At 36.7% G+C, this 20,055-nt stretch overlaps 1 protein-coding gene across 1 annotated transcript in view; it reads right to left on the bottom strand.

Annotated features, from left to right (window-relative positions):
• DIP2C (disco interacting protein 2 homolog C) overlaps positions 1–20,055 on the bottom strand; it is a 592,611-nt gene that overhangs the window by 251,884 nt on the left and 320,672 nt on the right. Inside the window, exons 2-4 of the mRNA XM_036759139.1 lie at positions 18,440–18,511; positions 16,388–16,555; positions 5,836–5,946 (exon numbers count right to left, since the gene is read on the bottom strand). Coding sequence (XP_036615034.1) covers positions 5,836–5,946; positions 16,388–16,555; positions 18,440–18,511 — 351 coding nt within the window. The remainder of the gene's footprint in view (positions 1–5,835; positions 5,947–16,387; positions 16,556–18,439; positions 18,512–20,055) is intronic.

The following is a 20,055-nucleotide window of genomic DNA, read 5'->3' as shown; positions in this document are numbered from 1 at the left end:
ATATGCAGGCAATGGGGCATAGAAATCTATCTTGCCCTGCAAGAAAGTAGGGGGGAAAGGAATGGGGTAACAGAAGGGAGGGCTGACTGGGGAACGGGGAAATCAGAATATATGCCATCTTGGAGTGGTGGGTAGGGTAGTAGAAATGGGGAGAAAATTTGTAACTCAAAATCTTGTGGAAATCAATGCTGAAAACTAAAAAATATTAAATAATAAAGTATGGAATAAAAAAAAAAGAGGCAGTGGTATCTATCAGCCAGAGTAAAGACATGTTTGACATCCTGCCTTTGCCACTTGCTTGCTACATGACCTTAAGGAAAGTCACCAAATATTCTGGTGACTCAGGTTCTTTATCTGTATGATGGAGGTAAGAAGACCTGCACAAGCTACTTCATAGGGTTAATGTGATGATCAAACGAGAGAATGAATATAAAGTGCTTATTAAGCAAACTCAAGTGAAACTAAACCAGAAGATACAGACACAAACTTTGAAAATGTAGATTAAAATCAAACGTGCATACCTTGTACTATGTACATACTCCAAGAGAAAAAGCATTATTGCATTTCAGCAAATTATTGGAGCATTCGTAGTTTAAAAATATACTTAAACTCCCATAGGGAGGCAGTTGGTGGGAGAAGGGAGAATGGGATAAAGGATTTTTTTAAAATCTAAATGGAAGTCCATTATTATAATTTCTTAATACCTAGGGGCATTTCCAAATCAATAAATGATCAAAAGAAATGAAGAGGCACTTTTCAAAGAAAGAAATTCAAACTATCAATAACCACATGAAAAACTGCATTAAATCATTAGTAATTAGAGAAACATAAAGCAACTCTGAATTTGCAAAGTTAACAAAAAATGAAAATTACAAATGTTGGAAGGGCTTAAGGTAAAATGGCATACAAGTGCACTAATGGTGGAGCTGTAAAGTGGTGTAGCCATTTTAGAAAGTTTGGAACCACATCCCACAAAACTGTATGTAATGTTTGACCTAGTAATACCTCTACTAGGCCCGAACCCCAAGGAGATAAAAAGAAACAGAAAAAGAACTCATATATACAAAAATATTTAGATTAGCTCTTTTGATAATGGCAAAGAATTGGAAACTAAAGGAGTACCCGTCAATTGCAGAATGGCTGAACAAATATGAAATATTTGAATATGAAAATATGAAAATAATGGAATAGTACCATGCCAATGATGAAAGTGACAATTTCACACAAACCTGGGAAAACTTGTATGAAGTGATAGAGAGTGAAGTTAGCTGAACTAGCAAAACATTTTCTATTATAATAACAATACTGTGGAAAAAGCACCAATTTTAAAGACATCAGAACTCTGATCAGTGCAAAAATCAATCCCAAACCCTTCAAAAAGGTGATAGATTCAAGCTGAAGAATAAGACATAAATTTGGAGATAGTCAATGTGGGAATGTGTTTTATCCACTTAGGTATATTTAATATATATTTATAGTTATACTTATTTGTTTACATATATATACATATATAGATACATATACATATATATATATATATATATATATATATATATATATATATATATTACTTTCTTCTTTTTTAATGTGGGGAAAGGAGAAAAATAGATGCTTGTTAATTGAAAAAGATTATTTTAAAAAATACAAAGGAGCAGCCTAGAGTATGAAAAGAAGCTTACCACCGTAGCTGTCCTCTAGGGTGGCTATCATGTCAGCATTTTCTGAAGTACTACTATTTTGAGAACATTCCTTCATTTAAGCATGTAATAAAAGGCTTCTGTGCATGAGAAAGTGTTGGGACTGAGAGAGATGGAAATACAAATAAGAGAGGGTCACTGCTCTTGAGTTTACGATCTAGTAAGGGAGACATGTATAAACATAACAATAATAAAAATAAATGCATGATAAGAGGATAAGAGGGGCATTAGACTATCGATACAAAATTCTCAAAATCTCAGAGGAAACTTTAGATATGTGTGACCCACATCTAGAGCAAACTGATTATTCCCTAAAAGTGGAAACGGCTATTTACTATTAGATAAAACTTTAAAATGAAAATAACTTATAGTGCAACGGCATGACTGGTCCATAGTAGGTGCTTATTAAATGCTTGCTGGCCTAACAAGAATGTCATTTCCCATTAAATTTGGTCAGAGATTTAGAGCTAAAAGGGACTTGTAGGTCTTCTATTCTAGATTCCTGGACTCCCATCACTTTACAGATGAAGAAAATGAGAACGTGAGAGCTAAGGGACTTGCCCAAAGACACACGGTTACTAAATAGAAGAGTGCACATTTAAACCCAGGTCCTTAATCCCGAATCATTGCTTTCCCTACTATACCACATACGTCAAGGTAGGTTTACACCAATACACTAATCCCCACAGTAGCTTCTGAGCTACTAAATATTGTTGGGGCACATCACAAGCTGGAAAAATAATTCTCCAAAGGAACACAGTTCAATGAGGGAGGTTCCGAGAATGCCTTGCTAGTTCTATTCTCCCAACTTCTGGACTCAAACAGTTTCCTAATTCTAAAAGGTTAATGTAATATATTATAGCACCCAAGCATAGTAGCTGTTTGGCAACTTAAGTCAGAGGATTTTTTTACTTCACAGAGATGCTACTGAGAACGAATAATAAGAATTATAAGCCATGTCTGGAGTGAGGCAGGAAGGTGAATAAATAGAAAGAGAATGATGTTTCAGTTCTTCCCCAAAGGACTTCAACTTTTAATCCACTCACCAAATGGTCCAATATAGCCACTTCTCCCAATGTCCTTGCTCCCTCACCTCTATATCAAGGGTCCTTAACCTGGGATCCATGGACCCCAAGGGATCCATAGACAGATTGCAGGTAATCTGCGATTTTTAAAAAAATTAATAACTATATTTCAATATGATTAATTTATTTTGTAATCATGTGTATTTTATTTTATTTATTCATGAACATTATTCAGAGAAGGGGTCTCTAAGTTTCTCTGTACCACAAAAGGTATCCATGAAACAAAAAAAGGTTTTATGCTCTATAAGATTTTATCTCCCCTCTTATCACTATAAGTCATTTCTGTTCTGGAATGAACAATAGGGTAAACTGAGTGATGACAGACTGTGAGTTCCTAGAGAGAAGGAAATAGTTTTTTTGTCTTTCTTTCTATCTCCAACCCTTAGCATAGTGCATGGCACATAGGAGATGCTTAATAAATGTTGTTTGATTGATTTTAAAAATAATTCCCAATACCTACTTTGAAGTATTTGAAACCTTTAAAAATAATACCTTATATATACTAAATACAGGGAGATGACTTTGGTGGTTGTTGTTTTTTACTGGCTACGTTTATAGATATAACAGAAGAAGTCTGGTTTAGAGGGCAGACTTAAACTTCCTGGGTTTTCCTTCAAGGTCTCCTGAATGGGTGACATCAAGAATGCCTGGCCCTTACTCTTCTGATAAGTCAATATGGGCTTCCAAGACTCCTGAAACAGAAATGCAGGCACCACACATGGTCTTAGGCATGAGCACCAATTTTGGAAATAGTTCTATAGTCTGGGGAGCTGGGGATGGGGGAAGGTAACATCTGGGAACAAAGCCTCTTTCCACATATCCTTGGCCTTTCAGCTTTTCCAATAGTTGGCAATATGGGAGAAGAATCGGTTAAGCAGGGCTTGGGCCCATCCAGGGCTCATTACCTTTTCTCTGCCTAAGTGCCACAAAGCTCCCTTTTGTCTTCCTTGCCTTCCCTTTAGGAGGGGGAGCCAAGGCAGGCAGGCTGCCAGACAGCTGCCCAGGTGGGAATGCTTGGTGTCTTCTAATGAAAGGCTTCTGGCTAATAGGGAGAAGCATTATCACTGTTAACGATTATCACCATTCCACAGAATACTCTGATCTGATGCTCCATAATCCAAGAACAAACAAAATAGCTTATAAAGAACAGTTTTTAACAAAATCTTAGGTGGAGAGAAACATACTACCTCTGTGTTCCAACCCTCCCCCTACCCCCAAAAAAGCATTTTAAAAATCTACATGTTAAAAAAGAATTTTAAAAATCTACATGAAAAGTAGAGGGGAAGGGGATAAGAAAAGGCGGAGTGATAGAAGGGAGGGTGGACTGGGGGAGGGGATAGTCAGAAGGAAAATACTTTTGAGGAGGGACAGGGAGAATTTTGAGGAAAGAAAGAATAGAATAAAGGAGGGGGGGAATAGGGTAGAGTGAAATACAGTTAGCAATAATAACTGTGAAAAGAATTTTGAAGCAATATTCTCCAATAAAGGGAATCATTTCTCAAACATACAGAAAACTGAGTCAAACCTTAAAAAAATAAGAATTAAAAAATAAATTTAAAATAAATTTAAAAAATAAGAGCCATTCCCCAATTGATAAATGAGCAAAAGATATGATCAGTTTTCAGATGAAGTAATTAAAACTATCTATAGCCATATGAAAAAAAATACTTTAACTCACGATTGGAGAAATACAAATTAAAACAATTCTGAAGTACTACCTCATACCTATGAGATTGGCTAATAGGATAGCAAAGATAAATGAGAAATGTTGGAGGGAATGTGAGAAAAATGAGACATTAATGCACTGTTGGTGGAGTTGTGAACCATTTTCTAGAGCAATTTGGAACTATATCAAAAGGGCTATAAAACCACGCATACCCTTTGAGCAAGCAATACCACTACTAGGTCTGCATCCCATAAGAGATGAAGAAACAAAAAGGAAAAGGACCTATGTGTACAAAAATATTTATAGCAACTCTTTCCTGGGGGCAAAAAATTAGAAGTTGAGGGGATGCCCAGCAATTGGGGGATGGCTGAACAAACTGTGGTATGTGATCATGATGGAATAGTATTGTACTATAGAAAATGATGAGCAGGATTCTCTCAAGACAAACCTGGAAAGACTTACATAAGCTGATGCAAAGTGAAAGGTACTCTGTACAAAGTAACAGCAATATTGTAAAATGATCAGCTGTGAATGACTTAGCTATTCTCAACAATACAACGATGCAAGACAACTCTGAAAGACCTATCATGAAAGAACTGATGGGGTCTGAATACAGACTGGAGCATACTTTTTTTTTTACTTTCAAAATAAACCCTAGATGTTGAGGCAGGGGAGGCGGGAAGTATCTCTCAACAGGTAGTTAAATTATCATGGTAGCAAATTTTCTTCTGTGAAATTAATGGATGAAATTTAGCTGAGGCCAAGTGCTTTCAGAAGGAAGATGAAAGGGGGAAAAAAGATTTTATGGTAACAAGTACATACGGTATGACATTTTCAGTATGTTTTCTGGATTAAAAAAAAAATAAAATCTCCTTGGCAAATAGAAATAGTTTCGGTTGAAAAAGAGAAACAAAAGTATAAGATGATTCGAGTGTAGTAAAGGTAAAGCAGGTAAATTTATTAGCTATAGAAATCTAAATCATCAGTAGAAATTTGTTTAGAAAAGAAAAAATCCCTAAATATTTCATTTTTCTTAAATTAGAAATAAAAATTTCTTAGATTTGCATATATGTTATTTTTATAAATATGAACTTTGTTCATAAATATAAACAAAGGAAAAGATCTTTAAGAACAGAAGTTCTGTTGTTAAAGAGTAATGGAATTCACCCCAGATATTCACTTGTTCCAAACAACATATGATGAAGAAGTTAGGATCTATTTATCCCAAGATCACAGACAGTTCATTAAAAATTACGTTTAGGGAAATGAATTCTCCAAACCCTCCCCCCAAACACTGTGATTTTATTTCTGCTCTTTGCTACGTTTTTAAATTTATATGATCAGTCTGGTTCAGGTGGGAAGCGTCTCCTTAAACTTAGCACCTTACCTGATCGATAGCGTTCATCCCGGGACCCCGAGGACCGGCGGCGGTGGTATCTTGAGGAGGAGGAGGGGGTAACAGGAGTCCGACGTTCTTGTGGCAAGGCTTGATCCACCCCTAAATTCAATGGGAAAAAGAAAAGGTAGATAATTGTGAGGATTCACTTGGAAGAATTTTCATGAAAATTACAGTTATGCTGATTTCCACAGGAATCAATCATGCTTATGCTGTGACCTGACAGTAAGAAACCATGAAAGCAGTTCCCAACAGCCAAACAGGAGTCTGAGAAAGAGGGAGGATGAGAAGATTGTGGCCAAAGGCAGTGAGGAAACTGGTGGGCAAAGAGATGGTTAATTTGAGTACTGTGGAGGACATACGTACTAAGGATAATAGTATACTTAAACTACACCTCTCACCACCTAAGGGCAGTGGAAAAAAAAGCAACAGAATATACTAGTCATACATCACAAATATGCCTAATAGCACAGACTTCTATTTTAGATGGTTACTAGTCCTTCTGGGCATTTGAGGAAAACATAAATGAAGGTACAATGAACTAAAGGAACCTACGATGTCAAGACAAGGAATGGGAAATACAAAATACAGAGATACTTCTCTCTCATAAACCAAATATACCTGTTTTTTAAAATTTGTAAGAAAAACACCTTTTCCAAATTATGTATAAATGACAAATGCATTATTTTTTTAATGTTGTTTGAAAAATTATGGTAAAGCATTTAATCCTAAATAGGTAACGTGGGCCAAAATGAGCCAACCAGTTCATACTAAAAAATCATGGAGGAACTGAAGGTCTAAGTGTATTTGTTCATCACCTGTTCTTACCAATCTTAATTTGGTTGGTTAGTAGAACAGTGTTAGAGTGGGCTTATACCTTCCCATCCCCTACCACTTTAACCTAGCATAAGTGAGAGAGAAATACTTTCATGAATCCTAACTCAATGGGAGGAGGTAAAGACCCACTGGAAATTATTGTGAGAGTTAGTTCCTCTGGTGACCATGGCCATGACATTAACTTCAAGTTAATGATAGTAATTATCATTACAATGATAATGATTTTTATTATTATTCAGGTTATAGAATCTCCCAGTAGGTTACTAGCCTTAGAGAGACAGGCTTCAATAGAGTCCATAGGAAGATTTAGGAAGACTTGCACTTTTGTCATTTGATATTTCAGATTACATAGTTTTATTCAAAGGACATAAACACTCCAGAGAAACCTATGATTTCATAAATGCAGTTATTTGCCTTAAGTAATGCATGCTAAGGAGGATGAGACTCAGTGTGATTTGTTCTGAGTTTTCTGGTTCTGGGTGGTGATGGGGAAAGAGTTCCCCTAACTTACAGCACTTCATTCTAAGGCTGTCTGTCTCCTTTCTTCCTTCTCCCATGTGTCCTTCCCTTCTCCCAGAGCAAAATTACCACTGTCACAAATGGGTAAACTTTCAAACCTAACTGGTGCATTAGAAAGTATGTGTTTGTTCCATAAAATGGCTCTTGGATATTTTAGCTATGTTGATGCTATGTTGACATATTACCAGGGAGGATGCAGCCACAGAGAATGAATCTCCTACAGTGTTTGAGGTTTTCTCTACCACAAAGTTGTAAATGAATCAGAGTTGCAGAGAAAACCTACAGGGCAATATCATAAAAGAACCTACTAACACCTGAAATATTTCAGTTGAAGGATGATTGTATCAAGGAGACGTATTTGTTCCCCCTTGGGGCTATAAACAAACTCAGAGACAGAGGGGGCGAAGGGAAAGAAAAGAAGGAAAGAATGGGAAGAGGGGATGAGCAGAAGGGAAGAATATAAGCCATTCTTGATTGGAAATAATTTATAACCTCCAAACAAAAGCTCCGGTTGAAGAATTTAAAGTAAAATTGGGAGAAGGGAGAGGAGAAAGGCAGAGACAGAAAGCCAGGGAGAGACAGAGAAAGGGGTGGGGATGGGGAAGGAGAGAGAAACTCAGTGATGGAAACCATTAACCAGCCAGGTTAAATTCTAAACCCTGTATCACTGGGAATCTGGATATGTTCAAGAAGAAAATAAAAACCTAAAGGCCCTTCAGTCAGGTATACCTTCTTCCTTGTGCCTTTAAGTCAGAGAAAAGAGATGTCTATTTCCTATTCAATCTAAGTTTAAAGGCTATGACACTAGTAAGTGTAGTATAAGATTTCATGAATGCTACGCTCTGGGTAGACAGTATCTGCGTCACTGGAAAATATGTAAACCACATAGTAACCATGGCAGATATGTTTGAGCCTATAAATTTACACAGAATAATGTTAATAATATGTTTAAACCAGAACAGATCACCATGTCTGATGACCTGGCAGAAGTGACCACCTTTGGAAGATTCAGGATGCCATCTATGCCAGAAAATATCTGTAGTCAACTTTATTTAAACATAAAGGGACAATCAGGATTTCTGAACTAAAATGGCAAAAAGCACACACTCAGAATCATGGTTATCTATGTACTAAAGAGAACAAAAATGGTGAGGACACAAACATAAGTGGTCACTACAGTAGGCATTTCCAACAGCACAGTCATTGTGAGGATTAGGCAGATACATGACCTTGACCTTGACCTTAACCTTGGTTTTCTAACCTCATACTCTCAATCACACATGAACCATCAAATTAGGGTTTTTGAAATTGGGTGCTGAGGAGCCACTGAATTCTCTAGAAACGTGCTAGGGTTTGGTGAGACATTTCCTACATAGTGTTAGACTTTAAGAAGTGTAGTGAAATTACAGGTTTGTTTTTCAAACTTTAAATTTATCTGCCAATATGACTTATGACTCCTGCTCTCTTCCCTTCTCTAAATTACTATCATCTTTACCTTAAAGCTATATATTTATTCTTAAAGTCAGTGACAAAAAGAAATGTGTTACCATAAACAGGTGAAAAGGGTATCATACTTAATGATGTGAATAATTCATATTATGCATTCTTTTAGTGTTCACAAAGAACTTTTCATACAGTATCTCAACGGACCCTCTATGATTTACTGTTGTCCATATAAGAAGATAAAAAGGAAAGCAATAAATTATTATAAATTATGATACAATTCCTATGACTTTCCTATTCTGACAATACCTATTCTTATATAATTATTTCAGGATAAGCAAAAATATTCACCACCACCCTTAAGGTGATATTGATTTGTGCCTACAGACTCCTATAACTTCTGTTTGCCTCCATCTGCCCAGTGTGTGTGCTGTCTCACTAAATTTGCATTTAACCAAGGTTCTGGAAGTCAGTATTCATTTTTTAAATGATTTCAAGAAGTAATCCCTTAAAGCCTGGGCTGTGCCTTTACTCTCAATTGACTTGGTGTTTCAGGGAGTGCTCCCTTGATTAGAAGACAGAGAGCCAGAGCTCATAGTGAGTTCACACCATGGAAATTTGAGCTATCAGGTTCTTGTATCATTCTCTTACCCCACAAGAAGCCACAGGAGAGAGAATTAGACTATACAACATCCTCAACTTACAGGAGAATAAATGTAGTGATATTCAGCGCTTAAGACGGATCAGAACACCACCACCACCACCCCCACCAAAAGGAAAGAGATGGTTTTGAGTAGCTTCTGTCCTTATCTGAATTTAATTTAGATGAAGAGCAAGAAAATAAACCATCAGCACCCTGAGTATTGACAGGAAATTTCACTAATCATTCCATCATCTCCTCCTACTGATATATTCAGTAAGCACATTTCCTGGACAAGCATTAGAAGTCCATTTTATATTTTTGATCAAGAACATGGCTAACTGAGGATGCAAGTAATTTAACACTTTTGTTAATAGAAGATAACAAATCAGGCTAGCCAATCGCTAGCTCTCAGCAAGTTGGTGACAGCCCTAGGAGACAGCCACAAAGAAGCATTTTGGAATGAGGTGGAGAGTTATTCACACCTCAGTTAGCAGTGAGAACAGACTCCTTAAGAAGGAACAGCAGGAGGAATACAGACTCACCAGTGTCTGTGAGTACTGGGCCAAACCGTTTGTGGTATTCATGCCCATTTGTAATTGGGATTTCTTTTATATTTCCTGCAGCAATCTGTTCTGGGAAAAATATCAGGCTGAGTCACAGACAGGCCATGTTTTAAATTACTAACAATTAACCTATTTGAATGCTGTTTCTTCCTCTATTCCAGGGCTTAACCTTGTGTCTTGCATTTTATCTAAAGAAAATACAATCTATTTCTACATCAGTAGAGGAGCTATAGGTTACAGTCTTCCTTCATCTGAAGACCACAGTCTGCGAAGACTATATAAACTATCTAAGGCTTACATATATATCCCAAAGCAAAGGAAAAGGGGAGGAAAAACAAATACATATCAGATTCAGTTATGCTTATGGCAACAAATGGAATATTTGTTGTCATGATCGTCAGACTTACAATACTAATAGCAGCCTAATATACGACTTTAAAACTTTGCAGAGTATGTTGTACAGATTAGCATATTTGAACACCACATTTAAGATGCTTTCATGCTCTCACTTGCATAATGAAAGCATTACTCTAAATCTGTGCTTTGGTACTATTGAGAAACGATTCAATGGAAGGAGCCCTCTGCTAAAATGGCAAGGATGGAATTAATTAAAATTGATGTCAAATTCCACAAACAAACAGAAGTAAGAATGAAAAAGTAGGCTATTACCAAATACCTTTTAATTTATTTTTTTAAAAATAGCCTAGTCTCCATCAAAATCATTTAGAAGAAATAACAGGGAAATTTAGAAGAGCGGATAATAAAATTCTGTTTCATGGATTGGCCTACTTGTAAACTCAGGAAAATCCAATTGGATGGAAAACATCTATGACTCAGATTATGAAATGCATTGATATCCTATTAATTAGTTTAGATTTCTGTATGTAAGTATACATGTATCAGACAGATATTGCACATGGACAGGCAATAAGCTGAACCCAGAACTCAACAGAAAGTAGGAGATCATGCTCAAAAACATTTTTTAAAAGCTGAAAATCACTTTCAATGGTCCAAGGTGCTTCCAAAAAAAATAAAAATGAAATAACTTTTAAACATCCAGTATTACTCCATGGATGTCACATAACTACAAATTATGAAACATGATCTTACAAGAAATCAAAACTGCAAGTGATCCAAAGAACAACTTAAAGACACATGGTAGGAACAAGTACACACTACTATATTATCATTATAACAAATGTTTGTCTGATTGAACTGGAAAAAGACTTTTGCTTGGGAAGTGGCCTAAAATGCAGCATCCAGGACATGCATGACTGGCAAAGGGTCAGTCTAGGGGGCATTTAGAGGGAGGTGGAATGACAAACTGACAGCCTGAGGACCACCTTGGTAGTAATAACAATAACAATGACTTGCCCACTGTCACAGAGATAACAAGAGCCTGAGGGACTTAGATACTTTATAGGACTGATAAAATATTAAGTGAGCCAAGAAGAATTCCCCTGGCTATTGAGTGGGATATAAAAACATGCAGAGGAATCACACAGGATGAGAGGGTGAAGATGAGTTCTAATCTGTGCAGTGAAGGAAGTAGCCACATTTGTGAGATCACAAAGGCTGAAATGGAAGAAAAAGAAAATCCTTTGTTTCTTCCCTCTAAAATACACAAATGCTGCCCTCCCCTCCCCCCCAAAAATATCTTTCTTTGTTGAATGTTGCTACTGGACTTCAAATCGGGTTCTTTTAGCCTTAATTACCCTGAATTTTTGAAAGGCAGTCAACTTCAAGCCATTGAGTTCTTAGGTAAGAAGTGCAACTCTTGTTACCTTGGTATTATCATGCAATACAGGGATTTTTGTGCTGAGTTTTCCAGAGGAACAATAAACAAACATTCAGCTCCCTAGAATACGCTGAGGTAAAAAGATCATGGTATCCTTGACATTTTAAAAATGGGAAAAGTGATCAGAAGGCAGCCATCTTCAATGACTGCCTAGTAATAAACACTGCTTCCATGCTTACTTTGCCTTTCAAGTTTACCCAAAGCAGAAACCAAAGGGAACGGTGGTGCTGACTGAAGAAAGTAAAGAGGTGGGCGAAGATCATAAAGCTACCCTCTAAAAGCAATATGTGTTAATGTTTATGAGTGAGCCCCTCCTCCACACACATATATGTATGTGTCTGTCTCTCTGTTTGTTTGTACATGTGTGTATGTGTGAGTTATAAAGCTGAATATCTTTGACATCTACCTTGTGGATCAATTATTTGAATGTTTTCTTGCTCACTTGTAGCATAAAACAGAGAATCTAATTTTGTTCATTTTGCAAACTGCATCCTTCCAAAGAGGAATAGAATGGAGAAGTAAGAGAATAGCAAAATAATCTGAAACAGAAGAAAGAGTGGTAGATCTGAATTATATTTCTGCTCTTGAACAAAGAGTACAAATACCAAACCTTCACACAAAGAGACTGCCCTCTTTATTCTTCTAGTTTCTAGGGAGGTACTACTGATAAAAGCTGACATTGTTATATTGCTCAAAAGTTCACAACATACTTTTCTCACAACTTTGTGAGAAAATAGCGTTCTTATCAAAATGTTGAAATTATCATTATCCCCATTTTATTGATTAAGAAACTAGTTTTCCCATATTGACAATGGCGAGCAAGTAATGGACTGAGGACTCAAAACAGATCTGAGATTTCCCTCTAAAATGTGGTGCACATGGGGTGGTAGAAGAAGCAGGGGGCATCTGCCCTGCCAGCCAGATCACCAACTGTGGAAATCAACAAGGTAATAGATGTATTAAGAGTTGTACTTTCAAATAAATCTAGAAAGACCATTATGAAATAATGCAAAGTGAGAAAAGCCAAAGTAAAAATGAATGGGTGAAAAATTCTGATTTGAGGGGCTTTATGGGAATGACGGAAAAGCTCTATTTTCTGCACTGAAATTAATTGAATTGTAAATGGTTACTAAGCAAATTCAATTAATGGTCTTGTTTAATATTGTTTTTAACAAATCATCTAATCAAAAAAATTTAAAGACCCTTTAAATCTAAAAAAAAAAAAAGAGTTGCACTTTGTTCTTGTAGGGCCATATATAGGAGTAGTATGTTCAATTCTAGGTACCATATGTGAGGAAGGAATTTGAGGAAACTAGAGAGTGTCCAGGGAATGGCAAATAGAAGAGTCAAAAGCCTCAAATATATTATCTACAGGGACTGTTGGAAAGAACTGAGAGCCTGGAGAAGAGAGGGCTCACGAGTGACATGATAATTAGCCTCAACTATATGGAGGAAATGGGAATGTTTGGTCTGAAGAAGAGAAAGCTTCATAGGAACATGCTGGTTATTTTCAAGTATATGAAGAAACTCGGGATACCTGGAAAGAAAATGCTCAAGGAAGACATGAAATTTTCTTTAAACTATCAGGTAGAAAAAAGATTAGAGTTGTTTTGGACCAGAAGGAAGAACTGGGAGCAATAGAAAGAAATTTCAGAGAAGCAGACTTGGGCTCATGTCAGGGAAAAAATTCTTAACAATTAAAACTGCCCAAAAGTAAAATTGGCTGCTTCCAAAGTAGAGGGTTCCTTCTCACTAGATTTCTTCACGTAAAAACTGAATAGATGGTATGTTATCATTTCTTCTGTAGGCAAAGAGGGGGCCTAGATGGATGTGAACACTTCTATGATTCTGTGATCATCCTTAAGTTGCCCACTTGTGTGTTATGCTATATCATGGCTTTTGTATCTCCAATAACCAGAGTGACAAATTATTCCATATCAATACTCTAAAATGCCTCACGGAGCAATGACTCAGCTTATGAAGACTTCTGGAGTAGGGAGCTTTAGAGAGTATCTTCTTTAATAATTACTTCAACCTAGAAAAGTTTCAAAAATGAAGTTTAACCAAATCCCAAAAGGAAGTTGAATGAATGAATATTCTGGGATGGCTCCAAAAATAACACAAAAAAGGAGAACCACTCTAGCGTTCTCTTTGACAGTTTTTGTGGAGTAAGTGATATTTTACAGATCAGCACTTAGAACAGATACAAGCTATTTAAGACACATGTCATAAAATGTTCTTAGTGTTTATCTGGGTGAGAAAAGTTATGTTATTTATTGATAGTAATAGACTGCATTATGTAATTAGTAATATTAGTGCATTATGCCACTGCAGCCTATGGTGCAGAAACAGTAAGGATTTAATTACAAAAACACACTTTGTACCAACAAAATTTCACTGAGAAGAAAGATAAGGGCACTGGTTTCTACCTCATACGTTTGTAAGGCTAATCAGTTAAAACAGTTCATGGAATATGATGTAGGAAATTACAAAAAGTCAGAAAAGGACAAGTACCAAACAATTGCTAAGGTGTCTTAAGTATTTCTCCTCCTTTCAAATATTAGTCTCAATTTGCAATATTTTATTCCCGGATTCTACATCCTTCTATGTCTTGGAATGTTCTTATGATATAAATAAACAAAGGTCTTCCTCAGTCATTACTGAGAGTACCACAATATTCTCGGGAGATGCCTGTAGCTACTATTGAATGTAATGCCTGCTAAATGGACATAATTCATGTGACCTATCTAAAAAAGTCTATAAAAAGTGGCAAAGAGAAACAGCTTCCAGAAGGACCACTTGGGATGGTGCTGACATTCTACCATGAATGATCAGAACAATCTGCTGAAACTCAACAGCTTTGAATATTACACAAAAGTCTACAAGAAGTTCCAATCAAAAGACATATATTCTTAAAACCCCTTGGAAATCCTAATCATATTTTCTACCACAAATGCTCTGACATTGTTTCTGTAACAAGAAGTCTTAAAATAAAAAGGTATTCATTAGAAACACCTTATATGCTTTAGAAAAACTTGTGTGAAATAATACCAAATTATTTCCCGACAAAAACATATAAATTCTTTGATCTGTCTTTCTACATGAGTCTTCAACATAAGGAGAATCATTATAAAAAGTGGGGCAGTCAAGAAAGAATTAAATTCTTTAATTTAGAAACATCTGCTTCAGTTACTGACTTGCTAGGGAAGTAAGTTATGCATAACGAATGCCTTTATTCACTCAGGAGTAAACCTCTAAGAGAATAAGAACGGTGGAAAAAACCACCAAATAATACAAGTAAGCAAGACTGAGTGACAACCTCCAATAAACCATGAAGTAGGACAACCTGTCCTCAAATCACAGGTGGGAAGGCAATGAAGTTTTCTGGTACTCAAAGGAAACTAGGGAGACTAACATGGGGAAATGGCTCCTCTACACAAAATGCTCTCCTGTCAAATGATATTTTTTCCTTTCATATTCAATGGGCATGTGGATCTTCTGAAAAAATAATACCAAGATGGAATCTGATGACAAGTCACCACCTTGCTGAAAGCAGACAGCTCCGTCACCTCTCTGTCTCTTTGCATCAGGAAAGGTATTATAGGCTTCCGGGGCCATCAACTAGTTAGCTGAAGATGAAATTGCAAAGGATGGATGGAAGCAGAGATTGAGAAACAAACACAATGGAAACAATGAGGAGGGGCAACTTTTACACCTGTTTTAACTTTAAAACTGAGATATGAATGTAATATGATATAATATAATATAATATAATATAATATTAGTATCTGCATTCTACTGGTGGCTTATCAGTCTGACATAGTTGTTTAAGGTGACAGACTTGGCCTCTGGGAGACCTGGGTTCAAGTAACCTCAGACTTATTGGTAAAATGACCCTGGGCAAGTCATATAACCATTTTGTGCATCATTTTCCTCATTTTAAAAATGAGAATGATGGAATCCAAGGTCTCTGCAAGTTCACTATCTAGGATTTCTATGATTCCCATTCTTGTACAAGAATATGTTTATAGGACAGAGGGAGCAGGAGGAGATATGCCTTGGGGTGACTGATGAGGTTAAAACTTTGGTCTATAAATGTCAGTTTTCTTATGATACAATGAGAAGGTTCATATTTTCCTTTTGCCTAAGAGTTGCAGATTGGCTAGTTTTGGTTTTTGTTTGTTTCTTTTTTGGTTTTTGCAAAACACACTTTCTTGTGATCTGTACAATGGACTAATTTACAAGTTTTTAAAAGCCTAAGTGGTTTGATGTTCAGAATTGACTCCAGCCTTCCAACAGATGTTTGACCATAGAATAATGGAACTGATAGGAAATCAGAGAAATGTAGCTGAATGAGTTGTGAATTTTCAAGGTTTTTTTCTGTTTTTCAAGTGTAAGTTGTGTGTTCCCCCAACTCTGACTAAAGAGTTGTAAAGTAAAAAAAATAAAATAAAAATGGAGATTTGTATAGAAAAGCCCAATGGATTGAGTCAGAAGACAACCAGATATGTTACTTTCAGTAAGTCACTTCAATTTTCCGGGCCTTAGTTTCTTCGCCTACAAAATGGAAGAATTGGATCAAATGATCTTTAAGATTCTTTTAGCTCTAGGATTCTGTAATTATTTAATTTCAAGTACAACAAAGTTGCTTTGAATATTTTCTGAATTGTAGGTTTCTGTACTGGACAATCATTTCTCTACTACTTCTTTCTCTTTCTCCCTTTGGAAAGGAGTGCTCACCGAAACGAAAGTAAAACAGAGGCCGCGTTCCCGCGGTGCTGGCCGCCCGATCTCTGGCCGCTGCTTCTCGGATGTCACACACCCCGATGTTGGCGGAACGGAGCATCCTTCTCGTGGGTCCTTCACTGTGCTGCAGTCTACACCGTACTGCGGCAGCTCCATTCGCTGCTGTAACAAGTTGAAAAAAAACTAATTAATTCAAATTTTAGTTTTTTTTAAATTTGTTACAGCAGTGAGTGGAGCTCCCGCCCCCATGCAGAACAGCACACACAACAAACAAGGGACCACACGACACAGCCCGGGCGCCTTCCACCATCAGTGCCCGGCCAACATTGGGGTCAAGCATGTTCTTTGCAAAGCTGCGGCTTGAGAACTATCTTCTTGGGAAATGCCTCTGTTTCACTTTTGTTTTTCAATGCACAGATGAAAAAACAACCACAAGGACAACACACAACCAATCCATCCCCCGCCTTCTTCCAAAATACAGAAGATTCCACTTCCTTGAAACATTTAGCAAGTGGCATGGTTATTTAGAAGGTCAGCATTGGCTACAATTCTGTTGGAAGGAGGAGAAAAAATACAACAAACCATGGATTTCCATCACTTGTCTCCTTACAATTGACCTTGAGAGATCTATACATGAAGGGTTTGGACAAGCCCAACTGTTTTTTAATCATGAGCGTTCTGATGAAGGGTCGACTTCATTCTCTTTCATCTTAGATCCAGGAAGCAGCAACATCCATCCTACTCTTCTTTCGGCTACCCAAGGCCTGAGAAAGACAATCTAATTTCCAGGAACATCTCCCATGAGGAATTGGGAGGCAAGGGGAGTTCTGTCTAAATGAATCAATCCTTCCCCTAAGTATCCTTTCCATATTATTGTTGGGAAAATGCTTTGGTTAATCGTTACAAAAAAAAAAAAGCAACAATACATTATGTTCCAACCCATTTTTTAAAATGTTTCTTATTTTAAAGCTAAAAGAAGGAAAAATAAATAGACTAAAAATTAAAACCAACCTAAAAAATTAAAATGAAATATACAAAGGCAGCAGAGACTCTCTTTGAGCACACTTTGCCATTACCTGGTGGTAGGATGTCACCAGATACATCAAGTTGCAGTAATTATTCTCAAGCTAAAAGAAGTTAGTAGCATGCTTCATTGTGTGTGTGTGTGTGTGTGTGTGTGTGTGTGTGTGTGTCTGCCTGTATGTTCTCTAGCAGAACTTCAAAGCAATGCTTTACAGACCAAAATTTACAGAATAACATGAAAATAACAGCTTATGAAATCAGTACTTCTTCAACTTCATGGTACAGGAGTTCCATTTTTTTTCTTAGGAAAATAAATTGAGTTCGTTTTAGCAGCACCTAGTGTGTAGTCAGCCCTCAAGGTCACCCTTAGCCAAACACAGATAGGACTGCCTGAGAGGTGAGACATCAACACTCCATTCCAACCTTGGACTCCTTTTTCCTGGAATTCACCAAGGCTCAGGGAGAGACTAACATCACCAAGTACAAAAAGATAACATTAACTAACAAATCTGAGAAGGCTAGAATGAGGTAGATGCTGTACATGTGAAGAGAATAAATAAAGATATTTTACATAAGCTACAATTTAAAACACAGCAAATCTCTGTCTGAGATTTCATAATCACAGACAGTATTTTGTAGTCTTATTTCCAGGTAGAAATCTTTAGAAAGAGAGTAAGAGAGAGACAGTATTTTGAAATTCTAACTGGTCCTCATTTTTTATAAGGAATGAGGCTTCAAAAATAATTATTACATTATTTGCCATCTCTACATGAATGACACATTAAATCAAGTGTCCAATGATTAGAAAGACAACATATGAGCAAATGGCCATAAAGGGTATGTATAAAGACTCAAAGAAATGTGCTATTTACGTACAAAAAGTATATGATATTAGTGTTGACTGTACATCCAAAATGTTCTCTGGTCTCAAATGATCCATCTAATTTGCCCTGTGCCTAATGTGATTAGTCCTCAAGACCCACAGACATTTTAGATTTATGAGAACAATCAAGATTTACATACCTGGAGGTTGTGGCAGATAGGCCCCAATTAATTTTGACCTCTTCTTTTCATAACCTTTCTGTGTGATGTCACCTGTGAAGAAAGAAAAAGAATATTCAGTAAGCCTTACATGATATGAACTTCCCCAGCTGCACAATGTCCATACATAGAGTCACTGTTGCCCATTCAGCACCATCTGTTAGCCTTGACAGTGATAATAAACTCATCAAGGCAGAGCATGATCATTCCTCTCTGTGTCCTCCTCCTCTTCTTTCTCCTCCCTCAGCAAAAACAAAAGAAACCCCCTAAGCCCACCTAATGCATGTTAGAGTCATGTGGGTAAGCAACCCTCCCATCCTGATTTAGTCCCCTAGAGCAACACAGTCTAAAAGTCTTCAATCTTATTCCAATCTGCTGTCACAAAGCTTTCAAACCAGTACCGTGCTTTCATTAACTTAATCAACAATGGATTATGCAGACTGCTTAGGCCTGTGATGACTGGCAAAACACATTACCGATTAGCATCTTATTTCATTAATGGGATTTTTCTAATCAACCGTGGAGGTCACAAACATTTTAAACTGCTGCTATGTTACTTCAGTAACATAACTAGCTAAGACTGAAATCTAAGCATGCTACCTCTTAAAAAACATCCAAACACATAAACCAAAATATATCAGCAAAGTGCTTAGTCTTGATATCAAAAATAAGACATTTTAACCTTACAGTCAAATATCCAGACAGGAAAGAAATGTGTTTACATCTTCCTCTAAATGAAAAACTATTATTTTCAGATAAAATAACTTCATAAGGACATTCAGCACCCTTTCCCTGTTTCAAGCTTTCTTTCATAGGATGTCAGAAATTTGTTCTTGAATTCTTTTTTAAGCTATCACAGTGAATTTTTTTTTGTTTTCTTCTGAAAATTATCATTCTTGGAAGTGATAATTCTGCCCTATCATGATTATTACATCAAAGGTAATGATTTTGTGATATCCAAAGTTTAACAAGAAAAACATACATACATACATAGGATTTAAAACTAAAAGAAAGGTTAAATGATTGTCATGAAGCAAAAAACTTGACACAAAAAAGCAAAAACTACAAACTTAACCATTAGCTATTAACTCCTGGCCAAGCCTTGTTTTCCTTTGCACAGCCTCCCCCTCTGCCTTCCTCCCCACCCTCTTCACTCTCCCTCCAAATCACCACATCTGAAATATTTGAGGGAAGAGGAAAATATTTTGCACTGAGAGAATACATGGGAAACAAAGAGTCTGTACAAGTTGTAGGATTCCAAAGTTATGGAAAAACAGTCAACTTCACATTAGTCTTTAGGTTCTCCATTTAGCCTGGGCTTGAGACAATGCAAGCTAGAGGAATAAGGTGCTCATTGACCAAATGGAACCAAAGGTATGATGGAATGGTGCACAAAAATAAAACCCCAGAAGGGATATAGGAAGATAAGAGTGAGCCATGACACTCCCCATCTTGGCATCCACAGAAACTTGGAAAGCATATACCTCCTTGGGAGGCCCTAAACAAGGCAGCTGCTACAAACTACCATTATGAGTGGTTGATTCATTTTTCTTCATGTTGCTTTTTTTTCCTATCAATAATCTCAAGACAATGTTTTC

This window comes from Trichosurus vulpecula, chromosome 5 (assembly GCF_011100635.1).
Source record: "Trichosurus vulpecula isolate mTriVul1 chromosome 5, mTriVul1.pri, whole genome shotgun sequence".
Classification (NCBI taxonomy): domain Eukaryota; kingdom Metazoa; phylum Chordata; class Mammalia; order Diprotodontia; family Phalangeridae; genus Trichosurus; species Trichosurus vulpecula.
Note: the sequence above shows the minus strand (reverse complement) of the source record. Positions and strands in the feature narration are given on the sequence as shown.